Genomic DNA, 14,876 nt, shown 5'->3' with positions numbered 1-14,876 from the left:
GTTGTCCATATCTGTATATTTCAACATTTATTTAATATATCCTGATATAAATATCCTGACAGGTGAAGTGAATAACACTGATTATCTCTTTATCACGGCAGCTGTTAGTGGGGGGGATATATTAGGCAGCAAGTGAACATTTTATCCTTAAAGTTGATGTTAGAAGCAGGAAAAATGATCCAGTGTGAGGATCTGAGGGCCAAACTGTGACGGCTAGACGACTGGGTCAGAGCATCTCCAAAACTGCAGCTCTTGTGGGGTGTGTCCCGGTCTGCAGTGGTCAGTATCTATCAAAAGTGCTCCAAGGAAGAAACAATTGTAAACCGGCGACAGGGTCATGGGCGGCCAAGGCTCATTGATGCACGTGGGGGGGGGGCGAAGGCTGGCTCGTGTGGTCCGATCCAACAGACGAGCTCCTGTAGCTCAAACTGCTGAAGAAGTTCATGCTGCTTCTGATCGAAAGGTGTCAGAATACACAGAGCATCACAGTTTGTTGTGTATGGGGCTGCAAAAAGGGGGACCAACACAATATTTGGAAGGTGGTCATAATGTTATGCCTAATCGGTGTACAGGTTAATGTTATGCCTAATCGTTGGTTCATTCATAATCTTAATACTGCTGCTCAGCTCAGGTCGTTTCCTTTAAGAATTCTATTTCTCACTGAAGTATTCAGACCCTTTGTTGCGGTTTGCTTTACTGATCCTTGTAACGTGTCTAGAACTCAACTGGACTTTACCTGATGCAACCGGAATCGACTGGACATCATTTAGAAAGGTGCACCAGGGTCAATAAAGGCCCCGAATTTACACCGCACTGCACCGTCAGGACCGAAAACCAAACCACAAAGCTCTACCATCACGTCAGTCAAGGTGAAGAGAGGAACATTATCTAAGACTCTGGAATAGAAAAAGCCTTGCAGAGTCTCAAACCTGGCAAAAAGGGACTCTGTCACATCTAAAAAAGCCCCACAGGTCGCTGTGCAGAGACGGAAGGTGAGCAGATCAATGCAGCCACATGCAGGTCAGGAATATTGCTTCACCACAGTACAAACAAACCCACACGGGGTCACAGGTCACCTTTCAACACGACCCAAATCATACAGCCAAAACAACACTGGAGAGACTGCGGGGCAAAGAGCTTTTAATGTACTATATTTTATTTTTAATTCCTTATCATTCCAGATATAAACTAACGAAAGCAGTTACAATCTGTAATCACACGTCACCTAAATAACATCATTCTGTATTTTACTCTCAACAGAATTAAATCAATCAAAAAGTTTAAAGATTTAAGATAAAACATTATTATGCAGATTTCAGGAGAATCTTCAGTAACGTGAAGTTTAATCACATTCTGATTCCGTCTTTTCTCTCCTCACTCGATTCCTTTGGCCTTCAGCTCCTCCTTCACTCTCTTCAGGTACTCCGGGTCCGGGTAGCCGAAACTGTGGAGGAAATGATGGAATGATTTTAATAATATAATAAATGATCAGGGCTGAGGAGGATCAGGAGCTTCTCTTACTTCTGAGAGCCGCCATGCGTGTTCGTCTTGTGATGAACGTCATTCCAGATAACTACATCGTTCATTCCAGAAGTTCTGGAGGTTCCGACGGTGAAGATGAGTCTTTGATCGAACGCTCTCCTCAGCAGATCGAGGACGTGATTCCCTTCTGGGTTATCAGGTAAGTACGCTGTGCGACTGGTTCCATGATAAGGTCTCCCAGGGTTTGGATGTTCTTGCTACATAGAAATGTACAACAAATGAACAAACGCACAGTACAAGAGTATTATATACATGTAATATGTCTAAAAATATGTGGACACCCCTTTAATGACTGATTTTAGTTGTTTTTGCCTAATCCTGTCTATGAACTGAGTTAATAAATGAGCACAAATTCTCACAGAAAGACTCCAAACTCTTGTAGAAAGGCTCCCCCCGTGAGTGGATGATATTAAAGCCACAACAAAACAAAGATTCAGTATAAATGCTTGTGGTTTTGGAACAGGATTTTTGACCAGCCCACGCTCAGGTGTCCAAATACTTTTGGTCATGTGGTGCATGTTAATGTGCTGGGTCAAAAATATTTCATGTTTTTAATACTTAATTACTCAGTCTGGTTTATCTCGGGGTGTAGAAAGTTCTATAAAGTCGTTTTACTTTGTGGCCTCTTAATTCCACTTTACTGGTTATGACTGACTACAAGTGGTGACTTCTCTGTGCCCATATAATATATATACAGGGCTCTAGACTAACGTTTTGCACTGGTTGCACTGGTGCACCTAACTTTTTTTCTTAGGTGCACCAGCACAAAAGTTAGGTGCACCCAAATTTTCGACCACATCGCATTTAACACCGCAGTTTTACAGGTTCACTTTTTTTTTTTTTTTTTTAAATCACTGTCCATACAGGCAATATTGACTTGGAAATAACTAACAATCTGGTCAACATGGCCTCGTCTGATGATCTGTTTGCTGCTGCCTGACAATGAAGGGCAGTGGGGAGAGGGGACACTTGGGCAGTGCATTTATCGCGGCATGTAATGTGTTTTATAGATGCATTGGGCTTTTTCAGCCTTTCAATTCGAAATGTATTAGAACCAGTCACAAATATACTATTGCCGGCCACTGTCTTCTTTACAGTTAATTATAGTATTACAGACTAATTATAGCACACTTATAAAAATTATAAAAATAATAGAGTAAATGTGTATGTATGTGTGTATATCTATTTATATGTGTGTGTATATTTAAAATTATATGTATATGTTTGTGTGTGTGTTAGAGTGTAATCTTAAATAAAGTGCATTATATTATCGGCTTTACTGAATCTTTTACAGATTCCCAAAATCGCTTGCGGTGCACTCACTGCGTATTTTGACTACATGTATTGTAATATATTTTGGTCTTTTAGTTATTTTTATATTTTACTTAACGAAAATATTGTCGTGTTTTTACTTTCACTATCGCGGCACTTTACCGCTAGCATTAGCCCCTTGCTACTGTAGAGGGTCGGCTCACCTAGCCGCTGTCCGGTGGGGATGCTGCGGGTCTTTTGCTGTGCGGTGGTGGAGGTGTGGGAATAAAGGCACACGACAGGGTCGAGTCACTTTAACTGTTTAGTCAGGACTTAAGTGAGCGTTACAACACTTTACACCGCCGAGCTCCAGAACCCGAACTTCCATTCTGGGGACATCCGGCGAGTCTCATATACAAAACTAAACTTACGGCAGAACGTCCGAACGCACGTGTATAAACCTGGTGCTGCATTCTGATTGGCTGAGCTGAATGTCGCTCACATATCACCGCTACAATATTGTCCCGCCCTTCACTATCTCTGATTGGTTTAGACCATGATATTGGCCTAATGTGTGTCTGTTGTTTTTTTTTTCTCTTGGACGCCTGGTCGCACCGGTGCGACCTGAGATTTTTTTTAGTCGCACCATTGAGAAATTAGGTCGCATGTGCGACCAAATTGGTCGCACTCTAGAGCCCTGATATATATAACATATGTTTGGCCACACCCATTTAAAATGAATAGAAACAAAAACCTCCTGCTTTCTGATGATATAAAACTCGCTTGGCTGTGGAAGGCCATGTTCTAATAGGTTCTAATGTCAGCCAGTGTGTTCTACATAATTCTGCATTAGATCAGACAAATTTAGCATAAAGTAACTCAAGGGCAGTCAATCTAGCCCTATTTATATGAGCACAGAGAAGTCACCATGTTACAAAGACAAACAGAAGGTTCTCTTACCGTCTGGGTTCCACCTGGGATGTTGTAATTAATCTCAATCACGCCGCAGTTAGAGTAACCAGGAAGGCTGTTGTATTTACAGTGCTTGACGTTCATTGTTCCATGAGGCTGGTTTCCTATCAGGGTTCCAAAGACTTTCTTACACAGTGGGCAGGTTTTCCCGATGCTCTTCACTGAATTCTCCAGACACTCCTTGCAGAAGCCGTGACCACATTTCAGCTTCGTCTTGTCAGTGAACGAGTCCAAGCAGATGGAACAGTTGTCCTCTTCCTCCTTCTTGTTTTCTTTCTGATGTGCGTCTCCGTTCGCTCCTTTAACCAGTTCGTGGGTGACACCAGAAGCTTCTGCACCTCCTTGCCCGGTGAGAGGATAGTCCTCCGGAGATCCCAGCTCTCGCTTTGTCTTGTCGTCGATCACGGGCCGTCCGAGCAGCTTCTCTACATCATGTACGGCATGAACTACGTGCTGCGGCAGTCCAGCGAGTCTCCAGGTACCGGACCGTTCTCCTGCGACCACAGGGTATTTGGTGGTAATGGTCTCCATCGCTTGGGATGCCCTCGACACGTCGGACAGATCTTTGAGGGAACAGGTGACGGTTGATGTGGCCACTTTTTGGTAAAGACGCGTCAGGGCTCTGATGGCGTGAGTATCGAGACGACATTCGTAGATCCCATTGGATCGTGCTGTCACCTTAACGGAACCCTGGCGAGGTTCCTGATCAAACTTCACGTCATATCTGTTTTCAATCTCTGAGATCTGTCCTCTGTAGACCTTCTGAATCAGAGTCCAGTGTGTCTCGTCCATCTGAAGTGGAGCTGGAGCTTCCTGGATGTCGAATTGTACAGGTTTCTGGGTGTGTATTGAATTCCTGGTCATTGACATATAAGCAGAGCTACCGCCGGACGCTGAAGCTGCTTCTAATCCAAAAAGCTTCTCGACCATCCCTGCAGTCGGTTCTGGTGCCATTAGCAGGGAATTATTAGCTGACGTACATATTACACACATCTTCTGATCTTCATCCGGAATGTCATGCAGCAGCTCGTTTAGGTTACGCCCCTGCTGAGTACGAGGGATGGGAACGGATCTGATGTTGTTTGTCGCCTCCCTGGAAAGGTCAATAAACTTCTCCTTGGCTTTTTCTACAGAACTTTCCTTCATGTTGTTGTGATTAGCGGTGATGGACACCGAGACCTCAGCATTTATATTAACACCGAACTCCTTCTGAATCCGGTCCAGCTCCAGTCTGTAAGCTTGATTCAGGTACCAGAACTGGAAGAGTGGAAGCGTGAAGTCTGGTGTCGGAGCGTTAGCAGCGTTCACAGGATTCGGAGCGTTAGCAGCGTTCACAGGATTCGGAGCGTTAGCAGCGTTACCAGGATTCGCCACCTCCATCTGATGAGCGGTCGCGTTCAGTTTCACCTGAAACAGTAAAAACAGAAAGGAATTGTGAGCGCGAGTAAAGACGACCTGCAGCCCAATTCATTAAAATCCTAATACACGACGTCCACTAGCACACCAGCGCTGGGGTTCTGGACTCTTCAAGTTTAAATCTCAGCTCTGCTACCAATTGGCTGGACACCCCCAGCAGGCACAATCATACACTAGTCTGCTGGGTGGGAAAAGACAGGACTAAAAAAGTGGGCGGGGTCTTCGAGGCTGTGTAAGGACCCTGGTTAGTAGCCCGAGGCGCCTGTACAGAAGTGGAGGAATGTGGAGATCAGCGCGTGACTCTCTGTGAGCGAGACCGACCTCACACACCGATCCACTGAAGTACGGGGGGATAAGAAGGGGTCGGTGGAGCGCTCACGCGTCAGAGGGAGGGCGTGTGAGGAGGATATACCCTCCTCGTACACCATCAGGGTCTCCAGCAGAGGAAGAGGAACCGGCTACGACTAAACTGGGAGAAAATGTGGACATAAAATATTTTTTTAAATGTGTAACAAACTCTTACATCAGTCGGGACGGAACTTTGCTTCGGGGTTTCGGTTCTTCGCGTCTCTGCAGATTTTGGTTTATCCTGTGAGAACTGAACGTTTACTTTCTGGTCGAGATCCTTGAATGTTAAATCTGTAGTTTGTAGCTTTAATATTTCCTGCACGGCTACAAAACGTGATGTAGAAAAGCATCAACAATAAATGGATTTAAACTTTATTTTATTCTGTGATATTAGGAGAAGGATGGAACCGTTTCTCACCTGATGATGGTGTTATCTTCACCTCTGCTGTGGTCTCATCATCCATCAGTTTAACACTTTTGATGCAGCATTTCTCTTTCTTCAGACCTAACCATGTTGTGTTGGCCCACGTCTGAAGAGCTTTTTCCAGTTTCGTTTTTCGACTGAAAGTTTTCAATGTTAAAGGTAAATATTTAGTCGAGTCCACTTGGATATAAACCAGTCCCACATCACGAGGTGCAGAAGCTTCGTGTGATTTATCACCTGCTGTATCCTGTTGATTCTGCTGTTGGGTTATAATCATTCCAATTAAATAAAAAAGAGAACTAATAATGTCAAGGTATGTCTCTATGTCAAATGAATTTACATTTAAATAACTACAAGAACATGAAGAACAGGAAACGCTTTGATGTTTACCTGTACAGGACCAGGATCAGGTACAGAGGATTTGTCTGCTGCACTTACTGAGAGTTGCTTCAAAAAAACAAAAATAAAACTGAATCAGTGGAACAGTTTGGAATATTGTTCATTGTTTTTTTACATTTGTGTGGTGGTATCAGCCGGGTGAGGTGCTGCTCCACACCACTGTTGATCTTTACTGGTGTTTTGTGCTCCCCTGCACAACCCAGTTTAGACAGCAAGTGGAGCATGAGGCTTGCAGAAGCGCTTGTGATGTGTCAGTCATACATAGCGTTAATTCACTCCAGGTGTAAGTTTTCCTTTATATCACAGCACATTTACTGGCACACCGATCAGCAGCGTGACAAATCCGGCGTTACGGCTTCAGATAAAACACGGTGTGGCAGGTAATGCGCTGATGCTGGGGACGGTAAGAGGACGCGACATTAAGGAAAACGTACACCTGTAGCCAATTAACGCAAAATAAACGCCGTCTCAAACTGGGTCACGCAGGGGAGCACAAGTCACCGGTGATCTGTCCATCCAAGAACAAGAAAATCAGATCAAGTGCAGCCGAGTCTGAAAACTCGGAAGAGTGGGTGCTCGATCAAGAAATTTCCTTTCTGTTCACAGTGATAGTTTGGTCGCCTCGGTGATCTCAGTGATGTGCTCTAAATTCCCAAACTGCTGGGGGTGCATGACAGGTCGTGAGTGCACGTCTGCAGTCAGAGACTCGTCTTATATTATTTATACAGTTATGAAATAAACCTACATTTGTATTATTGAATGCGCTGGTGTTGCCCGGTGCTGAAGAATCTGCAGCAGGGAAGTTCAGGGTTGCAGGAGATGATCTGTACAGCTCCTGAAATGTATAGAAACCAGGATTAGAACTGATATAGAATAAATCTATAAAACACTGATGTTCTGTGTCTCTATAATCCAGCAGTAAATAAGAGCGAATCATTTAGGAGGATCTAAAACACCCAGTGATTTATTACCAGCTCTATTGATCCTGTTCTGATGTTTATGTATTTACCTCTCCGTGACCAGAATCTGATCTGTAAATATTAGCTGCACCATCAGCTGATAGCTGCGGGTTCTGAAATTAAAATATTAAGTCAGATTAAAAATAAGAGTGAATAATTGCAGCTTTACTGCAGGATTCCTGAAAATTATGAATAATTTACTAGGTCAAAATTATTTGTACAGCAAATGAGAATGTAGAATAGATGAATTTGGAGGTGTTGAAAGTTCTATAGTGTCATTAAAGTGAACAGTGTACAGATGAGAATAAAATAAACCTACAGTTGTATTATTGAATGCGCTGGTGTTGGTCAGTGATGGAGAACCTGTAGCAGGGAAGTTTGGGGTTGTAGAAGATGAACCGTGCAAGTGCTGAAACTGCTGAAATTAATATTAAAACAATTTTTTTTTTTCATATTTCATATCAATCCTTCCTTAGTGTGGAGAAAATATTTCTAGGCTGTTTGTATGTTTTCACATCATTTAACTTTTATTTATATTTGTTTAGTTTTATTCTCACCAGTGTAGGATTGTGTGAACCTCCTGGGTTTAACTGTGGTGCTCCAGTTCCTGTACCAGAAGTCCCAGAGTTCTAAAAAAAAACCAGAACGTCACTTAAAATGAAAGATCATTTAAATTATTTAACATTAATAAAAAGTTCAAGGAATTTTAAGCAAGGAGAAAGAAATTCACACAGATAATCAGACAAATATGAAAGTAATGAATTTTAAAACATATAAACAAATGAAGTACCAGAGTTGGGTCGGGTCCAAAGGGTCCAGCTCTGGTTGAAGCACCTGGAAAACCGGCCGGTTGTGAAGTTACAACAGGAGGAACAGGGTCTCCAGGTGCTGGTGTCTGGGTGCTGGAACTCACTGCTGAACTCCCACTGAAATTGGCTTGATTGGGCATCTCTGGATTTGTAGATGTTTCAGACTGATCATCCTTCATCTCTACGTCCTGTAAGACACACAGCTGAAGTCAACAGCTATTACACGATGTTAGTTCTGGTACACGTCACAGCAGGGTTGGGTAGGGATGATTGGAACACACACTTCTACGTCCAGAAAGACAAAACTATTGGTTTAGAAGGTGACGAGCTGTTCCAGAAGTCTGTTGCAGAAACAGGAGCTCCTCCAAACGGTGGGGGACAGAAGGACGTGATAAGTGACTCTATTATTAAGAATAAGAAATAATCCACGTTTGCAGCATTGTGGTTCAATTTTGGCTCATTTCTCTCAAGTGCTTCACCTTCCAAAGCTTAAATGGATTCTTCTGATGGACTTGTGGAGGAAGAGCTCATCATTTTTTAGAAGGTGGTCCATTATAGATACCAGGAACATCTTGAGAAGGTACAGTCACACTTACACACACAGTAATACAGGAAGCTGTTAGTGTATTAGTGGCCTGATCAGGATTTACCGTGGTTAGAAAGGCATGATGAACATGGTCGGCTTATTCAACTCCTTTACTTACCATATTTTCTCCTGGGTCCTGGGTAAGAAGTTGATCTTGTTCCTGAAAGTACGTTCATCACAATTAGACGAGCTTCTGTAATATTTCAAATAAATAAAACCTTCAATAATCAAAACTAAAACTCACAGTTCCTGTTTTATCGCTCGCATCGGCCATATCTACGTCCTGTGTGTTGTTTGCCATGACCGCTCCTCCGTCTTCACTCCTCTAGATTTAAAATGTCAAATAATAAAGAAAAACACAAGATTAAACTTTTAAAAGATGAACAGACATGAAGGTAAGATTACACATGATGTAATCTAACTTTACGCTGATTATGACTGCCTACAGCTGCTGACTTCTCTGTGTCCATATAAATAGGACTAGTTTAACTGCAGAACAAGTCCCAAACTTCTGGAAAGCTCCGCACAGATCTCAGAACATCTGGAATGTCACTCGAAGCCAACTGAAGTTAGTCGCTGATCGCATGGACGAAGAGAAGATTTGTGGTCAGTTTCCAGTCAAGTTCCAGTCAAAACCCAACAACACTGTACCTGCTGTAAAGCATGGTGGCGGTCGTATTATTCTTAAAAGACGCCAGTGGAACTGGGACGGAATGACAGTCCACACTGAGTCTCATCTGGAAAAGCTTCACGGTTGGACGAAACACATCACAGCTCCTGTGAAGCGTGCTGGTGGCAGCATCATGTTGTGAGCTAATTCTCTTTAGTAAATACTGGCCACTCTGTCGTGATTAAGAGAATCCGATGTTCATGCGACCCTGTACTAGACAGCTGTAGATGGGCAGGTAGTTTATCGTCCTGCACGACAATGACCCTAAACGTGCCACCAATAAACAAAACACATCACGGCGGCTTAAGGACAGGAGATAAATTTCAAGTGAAAATTAAGTGGCCGAGTCCTGACCAAAATAAGAAAGAAAATCTGTGGATGGACTTGAAGTGAGCAAGTTTGTTGGCGCTCACCAGGAAATCTGAAATATTTTCCAGTCCAGCTGCACAAAGCTGGTAGAGACGCATCCAAACAGACTGATGGCTGAAATCTTTTGTTAGTTGAATGTTTTAGGCATACATGAAGCTTGATTTCAGACTTTAAGACCAAAAAAGTGATGGTGGGTTTGAAGATGTTCCTCAGAGACTGTACACACCTCCTACTGGTGTATGTAAATTTTCGGACTGAAGCTTTCTGGTTTGCCGTATTTGCATCACAATACCTAGTGACTTGAATTGGTTTAAAAAGGTTTATAATAAAGGACGAGTGTTCAAATGGACAACCATCATCTTTTCCAGTAAGTCTCCACCCTGTAAAACCTTAAGTCTTAAACCTTCAGTAAACGTTCCACCCTGAGTGTTGTCAAACCAGATCTGATCTATATAACGAACCTCCATCATAATAAAGGATGTTTGTGTTCCGAACATTCAGTCACATTTTCTGTATCTGATTGGAATGTAAATGTTTACCTCCATCTGCTGATGTAAACAACAAGATGTCAACAAGCTAATGTGTTGATTTTCTGGTACAGACTTGATCATCAGTGACGATAATCAGATGATCTGATTATTCCATGTTTAGAATCAACACGACAGAACGTTAAACACTCCTGTATGCTTCTGTACTATGTAAATATTTATTTATTTCCACTGGTGGACCCGGTGGTGCAGGTTGGACTCGGTCTCATTCTTACACTCCTATTAGTCCCTGCGTGAGAGGAGTTAGGTGTGTCCACAAGAGTTGTCTCTGGGTAGTCCGTTCTCCTCGCACCTCCCATGTGGATTAAGTGAGGATGTGAACGAGTAAATGTGAGGGAGTGAGTGAGTCTTGTCCTGGATTGGCGGCCTCTGCGGGGATCCATCATGCCTCACGATCAGTGTTTCCAGGCGGCGCCAGAAGGTTTGTTTAATTTTATATACATACTGTTTTATGCAAAGGTTTGTGCACCCCTGAAAATTCTGTTTCATTTTTATAATTTTATTCTGTTTTGTTAGTTTATTAAGTGAAAATAAGTGAACATGTACATGGAACAGCTCTTTATTTGATTTACCATAGAAAAAACATGTGGTAAAAAGATAAATCAATTATCTTTATATATTAGATTGAGGTTTATTCTCTGAGTACATTAATCAGCTCTCTTATCTATACAACAAGTACACACACATGGACTTTGACTAGGGTGCACAAACTTTTACATTAAACTCTCTATACTCAGTGTTGAGATCACATTCTGTTCCTGATGTGAATGTAGAAGATCTATAAATGATCTGATCTCAGTTTAATGTCAGTTCAGTTCTGTGTTGGTGAATTTCTGGTGCGACATAAAACACTTTCATTTTCATTCTGCTGCAGGAACAAATTTTCCTTCTAATTCTATTCTTAATACGATCTTTAACACCGAGTAAAAAAGGTAAATTATTATTATTATAAGACTGAAGAGTCTCTGGATTTAATATTAAACTAAAATTACAACCGATCCAAATCAACAAACCCAGAGATTCATCATGTTAACAACCTGATCCGAGCTGATTGTGATTAAATCTGGATTTCTCTGCATGTTTAAACTGAAAAAACATAAATAATAAAGTTCTATTTTGTTAAATAAATAATAAATAACAGAATTACTCACAGTAATCGAGCTGTAATCGGATCTGATCTGATCTGATCTGATCTGGTCACTGTTCACACAAAACGAAATCGAAAGTAAGAGATACCAGATGTGGGCGTGGCCAAAAGTCATGATTCCAGCACACGTTCTGTTTTTATTGGTTTAGCCACCAGGGGGCGGAGTTACACCATTAATGTAAACAATTTAACTGCTGTTTATCTGTGACTGAACGATTAAAGCACAATTTTACTGCTACTGTTAAAAAGGAAGGAATATGAGTTTATTTATAGGTCTCTTGTGGGTTTTCTACATCTCCTGGGTCAAAAATATATGGACACCACTGAGACACTTAGATGATGAATGTGGAGGTGCAGAAGGTCACATACTGATGCTTAACTTTGTGGCGTGACCTCCTAATTCCTCATTAGTGATTAATCATTTGGGTGAGTCGTGTGAGGACGTATCAGTTTCTCAGTTCAGAATCAGTATGAGGTGTAGGTGGTGCAGTGGAGAAGCATGATAGCTCTCTACTGCTGAGACCTGGGGTCCAGGGTTCGAATCTTGGGCGTCTGCACAGACATGATTGGCTAATGTTGGAGGGGGGGTTCCTATTATAGCCCCCCACCAACCAGATGATCTTCAGCTGGTGGATCATTCTCAGAACTGCACTGACACCAATATAGTAATGATATAGTCTTGTGTTAATGCCTGTGTTTGGCAGTTGTATCCTAGCGAGGTACTGGACTAGTAATCAGAAGGTTCCTGGTTCAAGCCCCACCGCTGACAGGTTGGCTCTGTTGGGCCCTTGAGCAAGGCCCTTGACCAACCACTTGAACCGCTTAGACTGTGAACTCTAAGTCACTTTGGATAAAAGCATCTGCTAAATGCCAAAAATGTAAATGTGTTGTACTAATGTAAGTGTAGCAGGTGCAGCAGAGTTGTTGGGATTTTTAACACCTCCAAGTCAGCCACTGATAAAAGACTCAAGAAATACAAAGACGTGTCATGTCTCTAAGTGTTTCCCTACAGCCAGCTCTGACAGGGTGTGTGTGAGGGCATGAGGTTTAAACCTCACCCGGTGGGTTTTCCTTTAATTAGTCACTCTGTGCCTTCCTGCTCCTGCGTGTGTGTTGCCCATATTACTGCGGTACTCTAGGAATTTCCACTGTGTGTGTGTGTGTGTGTGTGTGTGTGTGTGTGTGTGTGTGTGTACGTCATGGTGCTGAGTGTGTGTTGTGGAAGTTCCTTGTTGAACTTGTGCTGTGTGTGTGTGTGTGTGTGTGTGTGTGATAATTAAAGTTCTTCCTGCTTTTAAACAGAGATGCCTGAGAGAGCAGCTGAACACAGATCATGTGAGATTCATTCAATCATTCTAATGAACTCTTAATTATTATTTAACCATTGTGTGTGTGTGTGTGTGTGTGTGTGTGTGTGTGTGTGTGTGTGTGTGTGTGTGTGTGTGTGTGTGGATCTGATGGTGTGTGTGAGGGTGAGGGATCTATTAGATGTGATCTGATGGTGTGTGTGAGGGTGAGGGATCTATTAGATGTGGATCTGATGGTGTGTGTGAGGGTGAGGGGTCTATTAGATGTGGATCTGATGGTGCGTGTGAGGGTGAGGGATCTATTAGATGTGGATCTGATGGTGCGTGTGAGGGTGAGGGGTCTATTAGATGTGGATCTGATGGTGCGTGTGAGGGTGAGGGATCTATTAGATGTGGATCTGATGGTGTATGTGAGGGTGAGGGATCTATTAGATGTGATTTGATGGTGTGTGTGTGAGGGTGAGGGATCTATTAGATGTGGATCTGATGGTGTGTGTGAGGGTGAGGGATCTATTAGATGTGGATCTGATGGTGTGTGTGAGGGATCTATTAGATGTTATCTGATGGTGTGTGTGAGGGTGAGGGATCTATTAGATGTGATCTGATGGTGTGTGTGAGGGTGAGGGATCTATTAGATGTGGATCTGATGGTGTGTGTGAGGGTGAGGGATCTATTAGATGTGATTTGATGGTGTGTGTGTGAGGGTGAGGGATCTATTAGATGTGGATCTGATGGTGTGTGTGAGGGTGAGGGATCTATTAGATGTGGATCTGATGGTGTGTGTGAGGGATCTATTAGATGTTATCTGATGGTGTGTGTGAGGGTGAGGGATCTATTAGATGTGATCTGATGGTGTGTGTGAGGGTGAGGGATCTATTAGATGTGGATCTGATGGTGTGTGTGTGAGGGTGAGGGATCTATTAGATGTGGATCTGATGGTGTATGTGAGGGTGAGGGATCTATTAGATGTGATCTGATGGTGTGTGTGTGAGGGTGAGGGATCTATTAGATGTGGATCTGATGGTGTGTGTGAGGGTGAGGGATCTATTAGATGTGGATCTGATGGTGTGTGTGAGGGTGAGGGGTCTATTAGATGTGGATCTGATGGTGCGTGTGAGGGTGAGGGATCTATTAGATGTGATCTGATGGTGCGTGTGAGGGTGAGGGATCTATTAGATGTGGATCTGATGGTGTATGTGAGGGTGAGGGATCTATTAGATGTGATTTGATGGTGTGTGTGTGAGGGTGAGGGATCTATTAGATGTGGATCTGATGGTGTGTGTGAGGGTGAGGGATCTATTAGATGTGGATCTGATGGTGTGTGTGAGGGATCTATTAGATGTGGATCTGATGGTGTGTGTGAGGGTGAGGGATCTATTAGATGTGATCTGATGGTGTGTGTGAGGGTGAGGGATCTATTAGATGTGGATCTGATGGTGTGTGTGTGAGGGTGAGGGATCTATTAGATGTGGATCTGATGGTGTATGTGAGGGTGAGGGATCTATTAGATGTGATCTGATGGTGTGTGTGTGAGGGTGAGGGATCTATTAGATGTGGATCTGATGGTGTGTGTGAGGGTGAGGGATCTATTAGACATTGATCTGATGCTGTGTGTGAGGGTGAGGGATCAATTAGATGTGGATCTGATGGTGTGTGTGAAGGTGAGGGATCTATTAGATGTGGATCTGATGGTGTGTGTGAAGGTGAGGGATCTATTAGATGTGGATCTGATGGTGTGTGTGAGGGTGAGGGATCTATTAGATGTGATCTGATGGTGTGTGTGAGGGTGAGGGATCTATTAGATGTGGATCTGATGGTGCGTGTGAGGGTGAGGGATCTATTAGATGTGGATCTGATGGTGTGTGTGTGAGGGTGAGGAATCTATTAGATGTGGATCTGATGGTGCGTGTGAGGGTGAGGGATCTATTAGATGTGGATCTGATGGTGTGTGTGAGGGTGAGGGATCTATTAGATGTGGATCTGATGGTGTGTGTGTGAGGGTGAGGAATCTATTAGACGTTGATCTGATGCTGTGTGTGAGGGATCTATTAGATGTGATCTGATGGTGTGTGTGTGAGGGTGAGGGATCTATTAGATGTGGATCTGATGGTGTGTGTGAAGGTGAGGGA

At 43.0% G+C, this 14,876-nt stretch overlaps 1 protein-coding gene across 1 annotated transcript; it reads right to left on the bottom strand.

The window, feature by feature from the left end:
- Positions 1–1,134: 1,134 nt before the first annotated feature.
- On the bottom strand, positions 1,135–11,489 carry LOC134302030 (E3 ubiquitin-protein ligase DTX3L-like). Its single transcript, XM_062987013.1, has 14 exons — positions 11,445–11,489; positions 8,951–9,031; positions 8,825–8,866; positions 8,102–8,308; positions 7,869–7,940; positions 7,631–7,729; positions 7,362–7,424; positions 7,098–7,187; positions 6,344–6,400; positions 5,948–6,212; positions 5,705–5,853; positions 3,754–5,172; positions 1,522–1,739; positions 1,135–1,444 (listed from the first exon to the last, which is right to left on the bottom strand). Exons 2-14 carry the CDS (start codon positions 9,005–9,007, stop codon positions 1,375–1,377), a joined length of 2,808 nt encoding a protein of 935 aa, XP_062843083.1. The 5' UTR covers positions 9,008–9,031; positions 11,445–11,489; the 3' UTR covers positions 1,135–1,374.
- Between the last annotated feature and the right edge of the window lie 3,387 nt (positions 11,490–14,876).

This window comes from Trichomycterus rosablanca, chromosome 24 (genome assembly GCF_030014385.1).
Source record: "Trichomycterus rosablanca isolate fTriRos1 chromosome 24, fTriRos1.hap1, whole genome shotgun sequence".
NCBI lineage: Eukaryota > Metazoa > Chordata > Actinopteri > Siluriformes > Trichomycteridae > Trichomycterus > Trichomycterus rosablanca.
The sequence above is the reverse complement of the archived record's forward strand: the minus strand, read 5'-3'. Positions and strand labels throughout refer to the sequence as shown.

Bases quoted from the DNA above. Each gene is read 5' to 3' on its own strand.
- LOC134302030 (XM_062987013.1), bottom strand. From the start codon at position 9,007: ATGGCAAACAACACACAGGACGTAGATATGGCCGATGCGAGCGATAAA. The intron at 6,401-7,097 runs GTAGGTTTATTT...GTTTTTTTGAAG, and splicing joins GCGCATTCAATAATACAAAT to CAACTCTCAGTAAGTGCAGC. The intron at 6,213-6,343 runs GTAAACATCAAA...ATAACCCAACAG, and splicing joins CTGATCCTGGTCCTGTACAG to CAGAATCAACAGGATACAGC.